The 20,191-nt window shown below is 53.4% G+C and overlaps 1 protein-coding gene across 6 annotated transcripts in view; it reads left to right on the top strand.

The window, feature by feature from the left end:
* The window catches only part of KIAA1671 (KIAA1671 ortholog), a 184,826-nt gene that overhangs the window by 40,293 nt on the left and 124,342 nt on the right, over nt 1-20,191 (top strand). For all 6 annotated transcript variants that reach the window (XM_070769747.1, XM_070769750.1, XM_070769744.1 and 3 more), the window contains 4 exons: nt 8,923-9,103; nt 10,881-12,479; nt 14,392-14,479; nt 17,310-20,054. In XM_070769747.1, coding sequence (XP_070625848.1) covers nt 10,936-12,479; nt 14,392-14,479; nt 17,310-20,054 — 4,377 coding nt within the window. In that variant the 5' untranslated portion in view covers nt 8,923-9,103; nt 10,881-10,935. The remainder of the gene's footprint in view (nt 1-8,922; nt 9,104-10,880; nt 12,480-14,391; nt 14,480-17,309; nt 20,055-20,191) is intronic.

Consider the following 20,191-nt stretch of genomic DNA (forward strand, 5'->3'; position numbering starts at 1 on the left):
GATCAGACCTTCCCAGGGTTTGAGTCTGAACTTAAGGCAGCTCTTGGGCCAAAATAGGCTAATTCCTCCAGGAATCTATCTGTGCTCGGAGAGAATTACGTATTTATTTTTCTGAAGGGCAATATGCACCTCTTCAGATCAGATCAGATAAAGAGAGCGCGCTTGATACTCACATTCTTGCGCTGTGCATGTGTAGAGTTGAGCTCCGAGGTTCAATTGCCTCCGCTGTGAACGTCATTTCCGGGGTGGGGCTTCCTTCTCCCCACCTCTTCTAAGTGCGTTCAGGCCTCACAGAGCTTTCCTGCCGGGCCTAGACTCATCTCTCCCTGTGACCCACCGGTTCTAATTGTGCTTGCAAATTTTACAGTTAAGTGTGTGATGGTCCGGCCGTAAATGAGAACCAGTAAAGATCCCAGTGATGGCACAGCAGCCCCCCCCCAGGGCCCTGGTTTATTGCTCATTAGACATCTTTATTGGGTCTGCCCCAGGGCAGAGGTTAAGAACCCTGGCCTCCTAAGCTTTGAAGTGAGTCATCATGGAATGTTTTTTCCTTTGGTGTAAAGGTCCATTCTGCATATATCCAAAGCTCGGGGGAAAAAAAAACAGCGGTGTACACCCTTGGAACCAGCCAGCCCACTTCTGGGCAACATTTATCTTGGGAAAGTTCATTGCATGTGAGTGTTCATTGCAGTGTTGGTTTTAACAGCCAGCGATTGGAAACAGCCTAGGGATACAATAGTGGGGGATGGTTTCCATGTAATGATGAGAGAGCCATGTAATGGAATACTGCAAAGCATGAAAAACGGCTGTAGAAGTTATGCAGCTATTTGATGTGAAAGATGTTTATGATGTAATTTTGAAATTAAATGAAACAAGGCAAGCTCCTGAACAAATAGCACGGCATGCCCTGATTCCATTGTAGTTTTGAGAGTAAGTCCCCACTTTTACTGGAAATGGCCAGATTGATGGACATCAGATTGCTAATAATGGCTGTTGGCTCTGGGTGGTGGGATTTAGGATTATTAAAAACATTTTGCTCATCCATATTTTTGAGTTTTTCTGTAATTGTCACGTAGAGAGCCTGTAAAGATTTAATGAAGGCATGGGTGTCTGCCAGAAGTGTGAGAGCTTTAGGTAATTTAAAGAGGGGGATGTCATATCCTTGGGGGAGTGCAATCGGTCTCTCAGGGGACTGAGTTCTCCACAGTCTAGAGCAGCGATCACAAACTCTGTAAAGGGCCAGAGAGTAAATATTTAAGGCCTTGTGGACCGTATGGCCTCTGTGGCAACCACTCAGGTTTCTCCTAATACCTTAGAAGAAGCCATCGATTACATGTAAATGAGTGGATGTGTCTGTATTCTAATAAAACTTTATTTACAAGAACAATCAGTGGGCCCCGATGTGGTCTGCAGACTGTAGTTTGCCCATCCTGGATCCAGAGAAAAACAAACAAAGCAAAAAAAGCTGCTTGATTAATGGTTTGGGGTGAGTGCATAGCCAGTCCCAAAATAGCACAAATAGTAGGAAGGAACAGGCCAATGAAAGTTGAAAAGACGGATGTTTACATAGAGGCGTAAAGGTCACTTGTAACATTCTTTCTCCAAATCAGCAGTTGCACCTGGAGAAGGGGTGCTGGGGTGAAGCAGCTTAGATTATGCTCTGGAGTGTATACGACGCCAATTAGCTCACACCAAAGGCTCCGAAAAGTCCTGCTTGGAAGGACATGAGTTTACACACATCAGCATTTCCCAAGCACTTTCTATAAACCACAGTATCCTCTGTGTGGGTGTGAATGTGTGCCACCCACATCTGGTGATCTGGGGCCAGTTGGGGGATAACCCTTACCTCAACCTGTTCCTGTGGATTGGAGTCTCAGATGCCCCAGCTCTTAACTCATTACAACTTGAAATTGACACAGAAGCCAAGGCCTTACTGATGAAGACAGTTCTTAACAAAAATCACACACATTCCAGTAAGACACTTAGCTCTCTACTTCTGTCAACACGGAATAAGAATTTTATTGAGTCCCCCAGCAGTCCTTTATTCAGCACCACTTCAGAAGGAATCGTGAGGGACCAAGGGGTGGAACAGGCAGCTCAGAATCCAGAGAGCTGGGCTGCAGTGTTGGGGGTAGAGGTGGGGCTGAGGTGATGAACCATGGACAGAGAAAAGTTGCATAATGCAGACCTGATAAGTCCTGGGGTTGAGCCAAATGAGAATCACAGAATCTGGCGGGGACTTGTCCAAGCCCTCATTGCGAGTTGGTGGAGGAACTGAGGCCAAAACTAGAGTGAGAGACATGTTGGATGATTCCATTTCTTTGAAATACCCAGAAATGGCAACTCTGTGGAGACGGAGAACAGAGCAGTGCTTGCCAGAGAATGGGGGCGGCGGGAGTGGGGGCGGTGACGAGGAAGGGGGGTGATGCTTAGCTTTTGGGTGTGGGGTTTCCTTCGCAGTGATGAAAGCGTTTTGGAACTAGCCAGTGGCAGTGGTTGCACAATGCCATGGATTTACTAAATGTCACTGCTCGCACACTTTTAAATGATGAATTTTATGTTATTATGTGGTTTCTGCCATGGTATTCTTTAAAAAGTAGGATGACAGAATAATCCACTGTCCCAACATGGGCACTTTTGAGAATGATAATAGCTGCCCTTATGGGTGTTAAGTGTCCTTTACACTGTAACATCATAAAAAGCACCTGTTCTGGTTAAGCCCAGTGGACTTTGGAAGAAACCCTCCAGGCAGGCAGCCTGGATCAGGGTTACTCCCACCTCCCACGGCAGATCCGTTTGGTACACCAGCTTCAGTTTCCTCACCAGTAACATGGGCTTCTGTTAGGGCCGCCCCTTTTTTTTTTTTTGGCTGCGCTGCAGGCAGGAACCTGCACTCCTTGCGGTGGAAGCGAGGTGCCTTAACTGCTGGACCACCAGAGAAGTCCCAGGACCTGCTTCTTTGTGTTGTTAAGGAGATGCATGAGGTCCTCTTCCCAAAGCACTTAGCACAGTTCCTGGCATCCAGTATGGTGCTTAATAAATAATATTTGTGTTTATCCTTGGCTTTTGAAAGCTCTGAAAGTGGGCAGGAAGGGAGCCTTGGTGCCTCTCCATCTTGAATCGATGGGGAGAACACAGCTCTGAGGGGGACTTCCGGTATTGAAGCCTAAAAAGAAATCTGCACAAACAACATGAATGGAAATAAGGAATCTCAAAATGAAAGGCAATTTATAAATATAGCAATTCCTCTCCAGGTCCCTGACACATTTTTATTTTTCATCTGTCCCTTTTCTCTTCCAGACCTTGACTATTTGTTCAAACAATCTTTGCCATTGTCACAGCCTTGAATACAAAAAAATACCCCATCCGAGGACTTCCTGGTGGTCCAGTGGCTAAGACTCTACATTCCCGTTGCAGGGGGCCCGGATTTGATCCCTGGTCAGGGAACTAGATCCCACATGCTGCAGCTAAGAGTTCATATGCCGCAACCAAGACCTGGCGCGGCCAAAATAAGTAAATATTTAAAAAATGTTCCATCTGTCACCCTCTCTTCAATGGCATTCTCATAAGCTCTTCCCACTTTCCTACGCAGACTCCACCACCCCACCCCTCCAACTTTCACTTTCAGAAGATGCAGACTAGCCCCTTACATGTGGCTGAGAGGCGTTCACCTTTTGGGGAGAATGTGGATTATTTCTGAGTTTTTGCCATGACTTCCATGGCAACCATCTTTTCTGATCACAAACTCAGGCCATGTAGTGTGAAAGGATTTTTGTGCCATTTGTGGGCAGGCTGGAAACCCGTGATCTGGTCTACCCGCTGACTTTGCAACTCTTTAGAGATTTCAAATGACTTTTGAGTCCTGCTGCTGCTGCTGCTAAGTCGCTTCAGTCGTGTCCGACTCTGTGCGACCCCATAGACGGCAGCCCACCAGGCTCCCCTGTCCCTGGGATTCTCCAGGCAAGAACACTGGAGTGGGTTGCCATTTCCTTCTCCAATGCATGAAAGTGAAAAGTGAAGTCGCTCAGTCGTGCCCGACTCTTAGCAACCCCATGGACTGCAGCCTACCAGGCTCCTCCGCCCATGGGGTTTTCCAGGCAAGAGGACTGGAGTGGGGTGCCGTTGCCTTCTCCTTTGAGTCCTGAGTGTTTTCAAATAAGGTCTATCACCCTAAATCTGGGATGTGTTCTTATTGCATATTGCAGCGGGATGGATAACACAGCAGAGGGCATTTTTGTGTATGTGATTTTGTCTTTCTTTAGATTCCTTCCGCAGAGTGCTTCCCCTATGGCTCAGTGGTACAGAATCCGCCCACAATGCAGGAGCCACAGAAGACACAGGTTCGACCTCTGGGTTGGAAAGATCCCCTGGGGGAGGAAATGGCAAATCACTCCAGTTTCTCGCCTGGGAAATCCCCTGGACAGAGAAGCCTGGTGGGCTACAGCTCCCGGGGTCTCGGAGTTGGATACGACTGAGTGACTAAGCACGAGCGTGAGAGTCCTTCCACAGTACACATTTTTAGACTCGGGACGACCAAGTTAAAAATAAATGAATGTTTTTGGGGTGAGGTATATGTGGGGAAAACACTTGATTCATAGTCAGAAGATTTCAGCCGTAACATTCCCCCTCACTAGCTTGAGATCTGACTCATTTTCCACATCTGTAGAATGATGGTAATCCAGGGGAGAAGGCAGAAGGTGCAGAGTCACTGAGTCCTTGACTCTTGATGGGATCTCCAAAAATAATAGCGGGAAGTGAATATTGCCACACGGCTTCTGTCACTTGCATTGTCCCCAGGAGCAGGTGAGCACGTCAGCTTCTCACACCCACACCTGCCCTGGATACTATTATTTCCTTCTCTCAGGCATGCTCTCCCTGGAGGTATTTTTTGCACACTGACCGCATGTCTGGTATGGTGCCAGACTCTGGGGATACAGCTGTGAACTGGACTCAGGACCCTCCTGGCCAGGAGCTCCCAGTCTGGAGGCAGTTGCCACATGCAGGATCAGCGCTGGGCTAGGGAGGAGCTAGGAGAGTTGGATAGCAGAGCAGGGAGGCGGTACCTGAACCCACCCTGGGACATCAAGGAAGGCTTCCTGAAGGAGGTGGCTGGTGCTGAGGTTAGCCAGGCAGGAAATGGCAGTGTAGAAGCCTGAAGGCAAGGAAAAGGATAGTGGGTCTCGTGACCCAACTAGGGTTCATGTGCTGAAGAATGTGAGTGAGTGTGAGGGACAGGCAGACAAAGGAGGAGCCGTCCGTCATGAGCCTGAAGCTGGGGAGGGTCCAGACCCTGCCGTGGGCCCCAGGGGAGTCTGATCTTCCTTCAGAGGGCAGTGGGGAGACCTACCCATGTGGGCCTTGAGCAGGGGAGTGGCATGATGAACCCTGTGTACTAGAGAATCCCTCTGGTTGCTGCCAGAACAGATTGGAGGAGGCGCCAGCAGAGAAAGTCACTTACCTGACTGTCCATGTGTCTTGCTTGTCTATGTCATTTATGGTCTGTCCCCACCTTCATCATTCAGCTCCATGGGAACAGGGCTTTCTATATGTTTTGTTCACTGCTGTATCCACAGAGCCTGACACATGGTGTGTGCGCGTGCTAAGTCGCTTCAGCCACATACGACTCTTGCGACCCTATGGACTGTAAACTGCCAGGCTCTTCTGTCCATGGGATTCTCTAGGCAAGAATAATGGAGTGGGTTGCCGTTTCCTTCTCCAGGGGATGGGATTAAACTCGTGTCTTTTACATATCTCGTGCATTGGCAGGCGAGCTCTTTATACCGGCTGAGTAGGTGCTCAGTACTTGTGTATTGGAATGAATGAATGAATGAATGAACTAGGGCCGCAGCCATGGGAGGGAGAGGAGGGTATGCACGCACTCCATTGACATTACATGTTGGTCCCTCTCCTACTGGGGTCTGTGAGTGGACCAAGTACCCGCGTTTATCACAGTCCTGCTCTCCTGGGGGCAACCCTTGCACGGGGTGCCACGCCGGATGGATTTGCAGATTTGGGAGGCCAGGTCACATTCCGGAAGATACTGGGAGATGTCAGGACTGGCTCCCGGCCCTCAGCAGATGGTGGCATTCCCAGGAAAACGGCACCCAGAGCTGGCTGAGTGAATGACTGTGAGCTCTCGGATCAGACTTAGGGGTGTAATTATGAGAGATCGACAACAGCTGTTAGAATGAATCAACGCCTCCGAATCTGAGAGCGAAGCTGCCGAACAGTCCGGTTCTGAATGGAGGGGCTTCTCCTGCTCTGCCCCTTCAAGCTTCTGTCGGATCCCCTTGGAGCCTATGCGCTCCATGGCCGCGCCCCCAGCGTCCGATGCAGAGCCCGACTTCTAGAAGGAAGGTCAGAAGGGTGGAGGGATGAATGCTCTTGACCTGGGGCGCCTGTCTCATTTCAGCCGCTGTTGGTGTTGGTGACTCAGCTCCCAGGAACATGGTTTTTCCCTGCGTAAAATTGCAGGAAATGGGAATCTCAAACCTTGCAGATCAATTCAGGGAGATCGAGCCTGCGGACTTGGCAGGTTCAGGGACGGCAGAGGTCCACCCGCCGCCCACAGATCCAACGTGTCCTGGTCCACCCTGGCCTCCTGACCTCCCAGAGCTGCCCGTCTGTCCCTCTCCGAGCCAACCTCCACGTTGATTCGTAGAGAAAACCAGACACAGCTCATACCTCGTGTCCCTGCTTTCTCCAGGCTCTTGTTTACCTGACTCTGGCAACCGTGCTAATATATTTGAAAAGAGCGAGCCAGGCCACCCCAGGAAAAAAAAAATAGCATCTGTCTTCTGTGTGAGTGGGCTTCTGAAATGTTTTGGAAGAGACTAACATCTCTTAAATTAAGCATAACATATGTGATGCATTTAAAGCAAGATTTTAAAGCATGCGTTTCAGTCAGTCTCCTTGTATTTTACAACAGGTTAAAGGAAAACCTGAGACTCATGGGTTTCTAGGTTTGGGAAAGACATCAAAATATTATTTAGCCATCCACTACGGTGGTTTAAAAGCTCTTTCCCCACCCCACCCCCACTGTGTTCAGTGATTGATTGATTCATTCATTGATTCGTTCCCGCAACCATATTTATAGATCAGGCATCTGCCTGGCATTTTAAATGGAAACTTGAGAGGGAGCCCAAGATAGAAAGGAAATTACGGATAACAGAGACACCCTTCTGGTTAAGAAGGAAGTGGACTAAGAATCTTTTATCTTGTTTTCCCCTGTTCCCTCCCCTGCAGTCTGGCCCCTGAAATGGGTTCAGGGATCCCAAAGTTTCAGGCGACATTTATGAGCCATGGACCCTGCTTCAGCAACGATGCTCTCGGTGGTCCTTCCCAGGAAAAGCCGTACAGAGAAGCATCCATTCCTGCCACCTTCGGGCAGATGAGCGCGTGTGACAGTGTGGGGTTAATGCCATCACAGCAGGTGTCTGACAGTGGCCAGTCCCCGTCAGTGTCGGTGGGGGTGGGCCAGGCTGCCCAGCGGAGCTCTTCACAGCTCTTTGGTTCTGTCACTCAGTAGCATTTGACGCACGGCCACACCAGAGCTTGCCAGAGGAACTTGCTTACCTTATGTTCTAGACTGCTCAGTGCCACGGAACTCAGGACTCCTGCCCTTACTCAGAATCTTAGCAGTACCTGGGCAGCAGGGCCAGGAAGATAGCTCTTCATTTATTTATTCACTCAATAACGATGCGTTCAGTGCTCTTATCTGCCAGGCCACTGTGCTAGCTGCTGGGGTGTCCTCTGGGGACCTCCGTTGATATGAAGCGAGGCATCCTGCATTATGAAATATAACTGTGTATTTATGAGTCCTGCTGTGTGTCTGTGGGTCTCTGGACATGTAAGAGTACTGGGTTGGAGGCGGGCAGTGGTGTCTGAACTGTGACCTTGGCTGGGCCAGTGTCTGTGTGTAGCAACAGGAGCGTCTCAGAGAGCAGACACAGCATGTGCAAAGGCCCCAAGGAGGCGTGTGAGGACCTCCAAGTGCTGCTGAGCAGGACAGCCAGGGGCACCAGCTCCCGAGTTGGCCAGCTCCCGAGTGCTCATGAGTTACCTCCTCTAGGCCAGGGGAGTCTCCTGGGACCAGCACTCCCAACTCTAGGCAATCAATCTTCCTTTTTCTGTGTTCCCATGTCCCCCTTTATTTGCATGCGTGTTCAGTCGCTCAGTGTCTCAGTCGTGTCTGACTCTTTGTGACCCCACGGACCGTAGCCCGCCAGGCTCCACTGTCCCTGGGATTCTCCAGGCAAGAATACTGGAGTGGGTTGCCATTTCCTCCTCCAGGGGATCTTCCCCATCCAGGGATCGATCCCATGTATCTTTCAGCTGCTGCATTGGCTGGTGGATTCTTTACCATTGAGCCTCTTAGGAAGCCCCCTTTATTTAATTTTTTGGTTTATTTATTTTTGGCCACACCTTGCAGCACGCGGGACCTTAGTTCCCTGTCCAGGGATCAAACCTGTGTTCCCTTCTTTGGGAGCGTAGGATCCTAACCCCTGGGCCACCAGGGAAGCACTCCCCCCATGTCCCTCTTTATAAGCCATGTTTATTGCCCAGCATAGTTGCTTGTGTGTGTGTGTGTGTGTGTGTGTGTGTTTCTCACACAAGACTCTTAATTCCCTGAACAAAGGAGATATTTCTTATTCATCCTTCTGCACACAGTAGGTGCTCAATAAAACATGTTTCAGAGGAACAGGGGCGGTTTTTATTGAGCGCCGACTGCGGACTCTGCACCCTTAATGCCTACATGTATCCACAAGGCGACAATACTGAAAAGCTGACAGGAGCGCTGAGTTTTACAAGCTGGCAGAGATGCCAGCGGGATGCGATTGGAGCTCAAAAGCTTTCGTGCTGTCTGTGCCCATATTTTTGCCAGAACCCCAGAACTGAGCCTGTCGCCCTGTGTCTCCCCAGAACTGCCCGAAACTCAGCCTGCCAGGACCAGCCTACCCCTGTTGCCCCCCACCCCCCACCCCACCCCTTGCCGGCTTCTGCCAGGGGAGTGTGCAGACAGTCCCGTTCATCCGCGATGAGATACGATACTGCTCGCTTTCTCCGGCAGTCACACGTCTGCAGCCAGGACCTTCCAGCTCGGGTAAGTGGGGCTCTTGTGGGTTCTGCCAGGGAATCTTCTCTCTGTCCCCTGAATATCCTGTTCTTGTCCCATGTCTCACATCTGTGTCCCGGAGGTCACGGGAGCTGGCTCTAATGATGAGCAGTCCCGGTTTGGGGCAGGACTCTGTGTGCCTGTGCACTCCGCCCCGGGTCACTGCCGACGGATTCCTCCCAGGTTGCTCTCGATTTTCTGGTTCTCTGTTTCCATCCCTGTCTTCTGCCTCTGACCCCATCTAGACGGTGTTCTTTGCATTGGGAAGAAGGAATCAGTTTAGCACCATCGAGCGTGTAGGGAAGAGAAAAGATAAAAATCTGTCCGCCTTTCTTTCCTGCAGGCTGCTGTGTGAGTCAGAGCCGGGGGCAGCAGTGTGGGGCCCCCAGAAGGGAAGCGGGAGGCTTGCGTTGAACTAAAACACCTTCTACTTTTAGCCCATCTAGACGAGGGGGCAGGATGGGGGCAGTTTTGTAGGGAAACAGCACTGGCATGAAGGTGGGGTTTTTAGGGTAGGGGATGCATCGAGAACAGCAAATCGTCTGGCAGTTTTTACAACCAGAAAGGAACAGGACGTTACTGTTAAAAGGGGAGAGTTGAACGGATCCAGGACTTGAGATCCAGTTTCATCTGTGTGATGGTTGGCAAGTCGGACCACCTCTCTGGGCCCCATCCTTACAAAGGGAGATAAGGACAAGCCCTGCCTCTCAGGGTCTTTGGAGGATGGACCAGAGAGGTCTCCTGTCCTGAGAGAGCAGAGCTCATGGCTGGAGGAGCAAGGGGCTCGTGCCTGAGCCGTTGCAAAACAGGGGCTGATGATCACACCCCCGTCTCATAGGGTTGTAGGGAGGAGGATGTGATTCGTGAGACAGAGGGAGCCCTTGGCTTCCCTGAGGCCTGACTTGTGGTAACTCGCGTCCTTAGCTGATGATACTCTTCTTACTGAGACTCTGAAGGCAGTCAGCTTAAAATAGGTGTTCAGCTGAAAAGAACCCAAAGGCAAAAAAAAAAAAAATAGTAATAATAATAACAGCAGGTGGAGTGGAAGATGAAGATGGCTTTTTTCTTTTTTGTAAGACTTCTGGAAAGACTGGGACGGGGAAAGATAAGGGACGGTCTGGGGAGCTGAAGTTCTGAGGCCTTTTGCCAACTCTGTGACCTTGGGAACACTGGCTTTGGGTGTCTGTATGAGCTGGCGCTGGTCACCTGCCCTCTCTGTGCTTGGTTCTGAAGAGGGTGAGGATCAGCCTGACGTGCGCAGGCTCTGAAATGGGAAAATACTGCGAGGGGCAGGGACAGGAATCTCACCAGGGCTTACCCTGGGAGCCTGCGGTGTGCGTCTGGAGTCTGACCCAGGTTCGAAGCCCAACTTTGCCTCTTTTGTTCTCTGAGTGACTTCAGGTCAGTTACTCGGCCTCTCTCCACTGGTTTCCATATCTGTACAGCTGAGAGCATCGTTCGTTACCCTGAAAGCTGGCCTTGAGATTAAATGAGTTGGGAAAGTCCAAGTGAACACTGGCATGGTTCGGGCAGCCTTTGAGCTGGAATGAACTTCAGAGTCAGGCCTTTTAGTCCACTGACCTTGCCCAGAGCTGAGAGGTGCAGGCCACTGGCCCAGGCTTGCCCGGTGGTCAGTGGAGAGCTCTAGTCCAGACCCGGGGCTCCGGTCTCTTGATCTTCATCCATCTCCATCTCCCCCTCAAATCTCTCTGTTTCAACCCAGACACTGACTGAATCTTAAATTTACTTTAAAAATTTTTTTTAGTGGTTGCCTCTCCGTTTCTGACGTGCTTCTTCCCCATGGAGCCACAACCGTAACCATGGCGACGCGGGTGGAGGTCGGCTCCATAAGTTCCCTGACGGGGGTGCCAGGCCTGGGCGAGCTCTCCAAGGAGGAGGCCCTGACGCGGACCTACTTCCGCCAGGCTGGCGATGCCCCTGGGCCCCCCTCAACACTGCTCTTGGAAGGAAAAAGCCCCCTCAGGAGCCCAGTCCGCCTGCTTCCTCTGCCAAGACTCGCCCCCAAACCCTTCTCCAAGGAGAAGGCCGCAGACGTGACACCCCTGTGGCCCAGCCTGGCCAGGCCGTCTCCCGCCGGGGGGCTCTCCCAGGACGTGGCCTCAGGGCGTCTGAACGAGAAGATGCCGGGCCTGGCCGGGCAGGAGGCGGGGAGTGGGGACCGCCCGAGAAACGTGTCTCTGTTCCCTAAGGCCGCCATATCACAGCCCATGCCAAACCCCGTGATCTTCGAAAGCAACAAAGCCGGCCCCGCTCTGGGGAAGGGGGCTTGCGAGGCCAATGCAGGCATGTCTCAGGGACCCGCTTCCGCCCCCCGTCCTGAGGTGGCCGCCAAGCCTGCCCCGCCAGCCCGAAAGCCCGTGGGGAGCCTCCCCCGGCCAGCCTCCCTGCCTCAGGACTCCAGGACGGTGGCTACCCCAGAGGATACCGGCCCAAAGGAGCCTCTGTCAAAGGCCAGCAGCGTGGAGGACGCGGGAGGCACCGCCCCGGAGCCACCCAGGCCTCGCCCAAAGAGAAGGCCTGTGTCAGCCATCTTTACCGAGTCCATTCAGACTCCGAAGCCAGGCCCCAGCGGGGTGGCCGCGGTGGGGAAGCTGCCCCCAACCCCTCCCGAGAAGACGTGGGTGAGGAGGCCCAGGCCTCTGTCTGTGGACCTCACGGCCCGGTTCGAGAGCAGAGAGGCCTTGGCGAGGAAGGTGGCAGATGAGGCCACAGCAGGGCCCACCGCCCAGCAGCGGGGACCCGAGAGGCCGGACCCAGAACCCAGGGTGGACAGGGAGTGTCTGGTCAAAGCAGAGGCACCTCCACACGACCCGGATTCCGATTTCCTGCAGGTGGCCCAGAAGATCCAGGAACGGAAAGAGAGGCTGCTGTTGAAGCAGGGGGAGATGGGCAGCCTCAGAACCGCAGGGGGCCCGGCCAGGGTCACCCCCACCAGTGCCCAGGGTCTCGGGGAGGAGAAAGCCAAGCTGGACAGGGAGCCAGAGAAGGCAGCCAAGGACCCCCAGTCCCCTCTGCCCAGGCCTGGAAAAGGCCAAGACATGGCTGAGGTCAGGAGCAGAGAGGCTGCTGGAGAGACCCGGGTCGGGGGAGAGCAGACCCCCCGGGGCGGCGTGAAGAATCGCATTGGCCTGTTTGGGGAGGAGGGCGCCTCGGCCTTGGCAGCGGGGTTTGAGTCCCCACCAGCCACCCCTGAGTCCCCAGCCATCCCGCCGGAGCCAGAGAAAGCGGGCGTGAGTGTCCAGGAGCGGATCAAAGGCTGGGCCACCGAGAGCTCGGAAGCAAAGCCGGAGCTCAGGAGGAGGGTGGTCCAGACACGGCCACTGTCAGCGGACCTGACCAAACTGTAAGTGGGAATACCCCACGGGTTTCCCCCAGGCTCCAAGAGCCCCAGCCCCTCACCAGAGATCCCCCTCCACGAGGTGGAAGGAGACTGCAGGGCACCAGGCTCTGTACTGGGCACACTTGGTACCGCAGCCCTGAGAGAAAGTGGCAGTAGCCCCCATTTCTCAGATCAGGAGGCTGAAGTGTGGAGGATGGCACCGCTTCACTGTGCGTGCCAGCGGCAGGGCCAGTGACTTGAGCGGGTCGCTTTCCCCACCTTGAGCCTCGGTTTCTTCATCTCGTAAAGGGAAATGATGTTAAGGCCTGCATTAAAGGATTAAGGCCAAGACTCAGATACCGCTGGAGATCGCTCAGCCCAAGAGAGCCCTCGACACACTGTATTTATTAATAGTCCCAAATGATAGGATGAATCCTGTTGGTTAATGATAATTTTCTAAGCAGGGCCTGGCCCCTGACATCTCTTCCTCCTTTGTTTTTCCGCAAGTGGCTTCTCGGCTAAGATAGGGAGATGCCACCAGGGTGTGTCCCCAGCTCATTAATGGCACGCACGCCACCAACTTAGTTTGTCAGCAATTGAGCTTCCAGGGGGCGGGAGCTCTGGGCAGATTGCCCTCCCGGCCCTGGGAACCAGGGCGACCAGCTCGGCCAGAGCTGCGACCACTGGCTGTCAGCATTTAGAATGACCTGGAAAAAAAAAAAAAATATCGATGCCTGACCCCCACCCCCAGAGACTCTGATTCAGCAGATCTGGAGAGGGCTTCTCATCTTGGTTTTTCAGAGTCTCCAAAGTAATTTTCATGTGCAGCCAGGCTCGAGGACCCCTGAATTCGGGCAACAGAGAAAGAGGGGAGCTCCCTGGCCACTCGGTGGTTAGGACTCAGCGCTTTTGCCAGGTTCAGTCCCTAGTCAGGAAGCTAAAATCCCGCCAACTACACGGTGTGACAAAATAATAAAACCAGGGAACAGAGGAAGGGGCACCACGTCAGGGCCTCACGCACCTCCCCTCCCTGAGTCTCCCGCCCCCCAGTCCCTCAGGTTATTCCCATCTGACAGGTAGGGAAACCGAGGCTCTGGGTTTAGAAACAACTCCTGCACAGCCTCACGCGTCCCTGGAGCCAGCCCTTGGACTGCTGCCCGTGGGTCAAGTTCAAGACGTTTGATTTGTCTCACCTCCCTCTTCTCTGCAGGCCCCCAACCCTGAACTAATCTTTCAGCCTCTGCTCCAGAGAACTCGGCAGAGATGGGGAAAAGTCTAGCTCCAACTCCCCTTTCTCTCGTTTCCCCTTTACAGCTGGGAAACAGGCCCAGAGAGTGATCAAGACTGGGCCAAGGTCACCCAGAAGCAAAGGCAAGCCTGTTCCCTGACACATTCCCTGACCGCCCACTGCCCCCGAGTCCCGCGGTCGGTCTGCAGTGGGGCTGCTGGCTGTTGTGGGGTTGCAGCCATTAATTATCACTCCTGGGGCATCTTCGCTCCTCTCTCTACACCCTCATGTAGCTATTAGGGCCTTGGGTAGCCTCTTATCTGACCTACAAAAGATGATAGGGAGGCGTTAATTATCCCCGTTTTATAGATGAAGAGACAGAGGCTCAGGTGAGGTCACGAGCCTGAGCCAAGCTCCCTCAGTGGGGAGGCAAGAAGGAGAGCTGGCACGAACACCCAGGCCCCTTCCCCCGAGCCCGGGGCTGCCGCCACCCCAGTGATGCTGTGCTTAAGGTAGGCTCTCTCCCTCCTGGGCCCGAGAGGTTTGGCGACTGGAAAGGACACGACCCATCTTGGAGGAAATGGGGCAGGGTTGCTCTGATGACCTCAGTGCTCTTCACCCCTGGGTTCCTGAACTGGTTACGGGGTGTGGGCTGGAGGGAGTCCCAGCTTCTGGCCGTGCACAAGTAACTTGGGTCTCTTGCGACAGGTTTTCCAGTGCAGCTTCAAGCAACGAAGTCAGATACGAAAAGTGTTTGGAGCTGAGCGGTGAGCTTCCCAGAGAACCAAGAGAAAAGGTAAGAAGCCGCTTGGCACGTCCTTTTTTTCTCCCAGTGGGTAGTGATACTTACTGGAAAAGGGGCTTTTACAATCTCGAAGATCCAGGAAAGACTCAGAAACCTCTCATGGACTATAAGACATTTTTTTTTTTCCTTTCATGTTGGGACTTTTAAAGTCCCTTCCGGTATGATAGACTGTGATACTCTGCTCTGTGTGTGTGTGTGTGTGTGTGTGTTAGTCACTCAGTCGTGTCCAACTCTTTGTGACGCCACGGACTGCAGCCTTACCAGGCTCCTCTGCCCATGGGATTCTCCAGGCAAGAGTACTGGAGTGGGTTGCCATTTCCTTCTCCAGGGGATCTTCCTGACCCAGGGATCGAACTTGAGTCTGCTGCATTGAAGGCAGATTCTTTACCATCTGAGCCATGAGGGATGCCCCATGATTTGCTGTTCCTTGGTGTTGCATACTGTTTGCAAACATAATTGTCAGGCATAAATTTTTGTCTGTGCAAACAGGAGGAGGATATGGCTTTCCTGTGTAAGAATGTCTGCTTTTTTGAGAAATTAATGAAGATTTTGAAATGTTGGGACTTCCCTGGTGGTCCAATGGCTAAGACTCCCAGCTCCCAATGCAGAGGGCCCAAGTTTGATCCCTGGTCAGGGAACTAGATCCCACATGCTGCAACTAAGACCTGGTGCAGCCAAATGAAATTTTTTTAAATGCTAATATAGGATTTCACTGGAGAAGGCAATGGCAACCGACTCCAGTATTCTTGCCTGGAGAATCCCATGGACGGAGGAGCCTGGTAGGCTACAGTCCATGGGGTCGCTAAGACTCGGACACGACTGAGCGACTTCACTTTCACTTTTTACTTTCATGCATTGGAGAAGGAAATAGCAACACACTCCAGTATTCTTGCCTGGAGAATCCCAGGGACAGAGGAGCCTATTGGGCTGCTGTCTATGGGGTTGCACAGAGTCAGACACGACTGACGTGACTTAGCAGCAGCAGCAGTAGCAGAGGCTTTCACTGGTGGCTCAGTGGTAAAGAATCCACCTGCCGATGCAGGAGACATTCGATCCGTGATCCAGGGAAATCCCACATGCCTTGGAGCAACTGAGACCATGCACTGTGAGTATTGAGTCTGTACTCTAAAGCTCATACTCCGAGACAAGAGAAGCCACCCCAGTGAGAAGCCCATGCACCACAGAGAGCAGACCCCGCTCGCCAAAACTAGAGAAAAGCCTGCATAGCAAGGAAGACCCAGCACAGCCAAAAATAAATAAAAATCAAAAAACGTTAATAGAAACCCCCTCAACTCCCCCCCCACCATTATGGCCCCAGCTCCTTTCCTCACCCCCTCATTTGTCAGCTAGGAAAAGGAGAAAAAAATCACCAGCAATTAAATTGCTTAGAAAGTATTTTCGGTTAGTCTATTTAATTTTTTTAAAAAAATCTCACAAAATAACTGCTGGGTTTCATGGGTTTGTGATTGATGCTTTCTGAAATTTCAAGTTTTTCTTTTATTTATTTACTTATTTTTAATTGGAGGATAATTGCTTTACAAGGTGTGTTGGTTTCTGCCATACATCAGTATGAATCAGCCTTAAGTATATCCACAGGTCCCCTCCCTCTTGACCCTCCCTCCTGTCCCGTCCTGCCCCTCTAGGTTGTCACAGAGCCCTGGTTTGAGCTCACTTTTTTCTTGAACAGCTTTATTGAGGTATAACAGACATAGAGTGAACTGGACATATTTAAAGTGTAAAAGCAGGTGAACTGTGACTTCTGTGTACATCTGTCAAGCCGTCATTACCATAAAGACAGAGGACATTTCCAGCACCTGCAAGTTTCTTCTTTGTAATTCCCCCCCACAGCTGCCCCCTCCTCCCCCAAAGCAACTACCAATCTGCTTTTAGTCACTAGAGATTCATTTGCATTTTCTAGATTTTAATATAAATGGAACCAATGCTCTTTTTTATTTTTTTTTGGTCAGATTGATTGATATCTCTTCTCCACTGTTTATCTACATGTATATATGTATATACATGCACACACCCCTACAGTTTTTTTAAATAGTATTTTATTATTCCTCCTTCTGCTTTTCTTCCATCAACACAACAGCGTTTTAAGTGTCCTTAGATCTTAGGACATTGGGAGCCACCCTGTCTCTGTAGGTCCAAGTGCCTGTGTGGTAGTCAGCTGTTTGCATATATCAAAATTTATTTAGCCCTTCAGATGAGCATCTAGGCTCTTCTGTTTCACTGACAGTTCTGTATGAACTTTCTTGTTCAGGTAGGCTTGTGCACGTGGGCAAAGCAGGGATTCTGGGAGGAAACCGGCTGGATGAAAGGAAATGAGTATCTTAAAGTGACGGCAGACGCACTGAATGGCTCAAGAGCGGTGCCCGTTTGTCTGCTCGCCAGCGGGGCGAGAGTGCCTGTTTTCCCTCACTGGCTGTGTTCAGTCTGTAAGACTGGATGGCTTCTCACTGCTGTGATTTCAGTCACCTCACCTCTTCCTTTCCATTTCAAATCCTTTGACCTATATTGGATTGTTTCGGTACTTCCCTGGCAGCCCAATGGGGAAGACTTCACCTCCCAGTGCAAGGGATGCTGGTTTGATCCCTGGCCAGGAGGGCTGAGATCCATACTCTAAATAACCTAAACCATAAAACAGAAGCAGCATAGTAACAAATTCAAAAAAGACTTAAAAAATGGTCCACATCAAAAAAAAAAAAAACTTCATTGAATTTGTTATAATGTTGTAGCAAACTTTTACAAATAAATATTAAAATTTTTTTTTTAATCTTTAAATAAATGGATTGTTTCTTTTTGTTTGTTTTCCCAGCCAAAGGACAGGCATGGCGTGGAAGGAACATCTGTCACAAGAAGCCCCTGGAAGCCTGGCCTCCCCAGGGAGAAACCCAGACAGACAGAGCGGAAAGACAGTTTTGACCGCGTCCCCGGCGGCGCTCGGGGTGAAAGCGCGGTGGGGGCCCGGAGCCCTTCCGAGGGCACCCCAGATGATGATGGAAGCTTCCAGACCGTATGGGCCACGGTGTTCGAGAATCACGTGGAGAAGCATACCATCACCGCCCCCTCGGGACGCAGTCCCTGGGCCACGACCCCCGCGGACCTGGCCAACGTCTCGGAGCCCAGATCCAGACTCCTTGGACCCAGAAGCTCTTTCCCGCAAACCACAGCCCTAAAGCGAGAGTGGCTGGAAGATCCCGACCTGGAGCGAGGCGGAGGGACCGCCTTCTCCAGCGGTGAGCCCAGACAGCATCGCGTGTCCTCCCTGCTGGGAAGGCACCCTGGGGGCGAAAAGGGCAGCCATCACCCCTTCCTCAAGCTCCCGGAGAGCGCCCCCGCGCCCGAGAGGGTTGAGCCCAGGTACGATGTCGTGCACGCCGTCGGGGAGCGCGCGCACAGCGAGGCCGTCTTGACGGCGCCCGAGGAAAAGGCCCTGACTCTCCGCAGCAGCCGGTCTCGGCCCCCGCCCTCCCAGGAGGTCACCCATGCCATGACTCCCGCCGACCCCAAGTGCAGGCCGGAGGGCCAGGTGGGGTCCGTCCAAAGGGCCAGTTTGATCTGGGAAGCCCGAGGGACCCGTGAGGTCAGCGGGCCAAAGCCCGAGTTCCACCGAGAGCCTAAGGACACGCATGGAGGCAGTTGCCCGTCACCCAGATGGACAGGCGGGGTGGCCGTGAGCTGGCACAAAGCCGCCGTGGGGCTCAGCGAAGGGAGAGGCACAGAGCCGAGCCCCGAGGCCGCCTCTGCGAGGACTACCCTGGAGGCCCAGCACCCGGGGACTGAAGGAGCCGGAATCCAGCCGGGGGAGAGGGCTCCGCCCCGGGGGGCGCCTCCAGAGCCTCTTCCCAGGGCCAGGGATGAAGCCGATGACTCTCGAGTGCAGCTTCAGGCGGACGTGCTGGGGCAGACGGGGCCCCTGGCCATGGCTGGCAGCCAAGAGCCCGAAGCCAGGAGGCGGAGGGTGAGCCCTGGCGACCAGAGGCTGGACAGATGGAGGCGGCGGACCCTGCCCCATGACGTGAAGTTCGATGAGTTCAGCCTCCTGCCCCCAGAGCACTCGTCCAGGGCGGAGCCAAGAGGGGACCACCTGAGCCCCACGGCCCCGGGTGCCTTAGGAAAGCCCCAGCTACTCCCGGGTCGGGAGGGGACCCGGCAGGGGAGCCCAGGTACGTCACTGGACTGGGTTCTTCCTGCAGCAAAGCAGGGGTCGCCTGTAGAACCCAAGGCGACTTTTTTTGCTGTGACCTATCAGATCCCCGACACTCAGAAAGCCAAGAACGTGGTTAGGCCGGGGCCTGAAAACTGGACAGAACCTTCTAGAAAAGCAGCCCCACCCCTATCCCCTCTTTCTTACACCCCTACCTCGGTTCCTCTGAACCGTGAAGAGCTGCTGGAGACCGTGGGCGGTAAAAACCGGGCCCTGGGCAGAGAACGCGAGCACACAAGCTTTCCAAAGCCGACAGAGCATCCGGCGTCTCTCGGGGACAGGATTCTGGGTTCCCCCGGTGAGAGGATCTCCGACGCCGATGCCGTGTGGGTTCGTCGGGGCCCGGAAGGCGGCGGTGGTTTTCAGAACGGCTGGAAGGACAGCGGGAACAAGACGTCCCCTGGCGGCGCTCCCCAAACACCCCCGGCTTTCAGAAGTCCCCCGAAAGCCAGCGAGCTCCTGGTCCGAAGGAAGACGGAAGCGGTCAGTGAGACGTTCCCAGGTAAAGCCAAGGCCGGCTACAGGTCCAGCGTCCTCGATATCGATGCGCTGATGGCCGAGTATCAGAGGCCGCCAGCCGGAAGCCCGCGGGAGGCTCAGGAGTGGATGGCGGGTTCGCCTGCAGAGCTCAGGGGCTCGGACCCCGAGAGGCCCGGGCCACAAGATGAGGCGGATCAGAGACGGAGGAGCCTAAAGGAGCGCCCGGAAGCCGAGGCTCCCCAGAGACAGGCCAGTTTTGCCGAAACCAGCCCTGGTTCCACTCCTGGCTCCGGCAAGTACCTGGCAGAGACGCCGGGGGCAGCCACGCACAAGGTCAGCTCTCCCCTCTGGGGCGCGCCCCACTCGGCTCCTCCTGAAAAGAATCCAGGGGCCTCTTCGGGTCCTGCCGCCGGCCCCCGGAAAAAAGGCTCGGGGATCCCTGTGGATGAGAAGAAGACCTTTGTTAGTAAACATCACAGCGCGAAGTGCCAGCATCCCTCGGCTGAGTCAAAGCCTGCCACTGCCTGGGTTGATCCAGGCGGTGGGGCCAGTGTGCAGCCCAAGTCGTCCCCCGCCGACCAGAGGAAAGGGACCCTGAGGAAACCCCCGGGGAGGGGCGAGGAGAGCGGTGTGGTCCCGTGGGCCGACCACCTGCGGGACTTGGGAAGGTCACCGCTGGATGTCAAGAGGGCCTATTCGGAGAAAGGCCCGCCTCTCAAAATCCGAGAGGGCCTGTCCATCATGCAGGAAGCCAGAGAGAGGAGGCAGGAGCAGCCCAAAGGGAGGCCCAGTCTCCCCAGGGAGAGTGCGGAGGCTAGAGACACCAAGACAGGGCTCTGTCGGCAGGAGTCGGGGAATCGAGACAGTCAAAAGGTGAGTACGAAGGCTGTTGCAGTTTTCTCAAATGCCGGTGAAACACGCAGGCCAGAGGCCTCAAACTCAGGACCTGCGTGGGCCTGGTGGGCCTGGGGATGAGTGGAGTCAGGCGGGGCATGAGGTGCTAGGGAGTG

The sequence above is a fragment of the Bos indicus genome, chromosome 17 (genome assembly GCF_029378745.1).
Source record: "Bos indicus isolate NIAB-ARS_2022 breed Sahiwal x Tharparkar chromosome 17, NIAB-ARS_B.indTharparkar_mat_pri_1.0, whole genome shotgun sequence".
Classification (NCBI taxonomy): Eukaryota; Metazoa; Chordata; class Mammalia; order Artiodactyla; family Bovidae; genus Bos; species Bos indicus.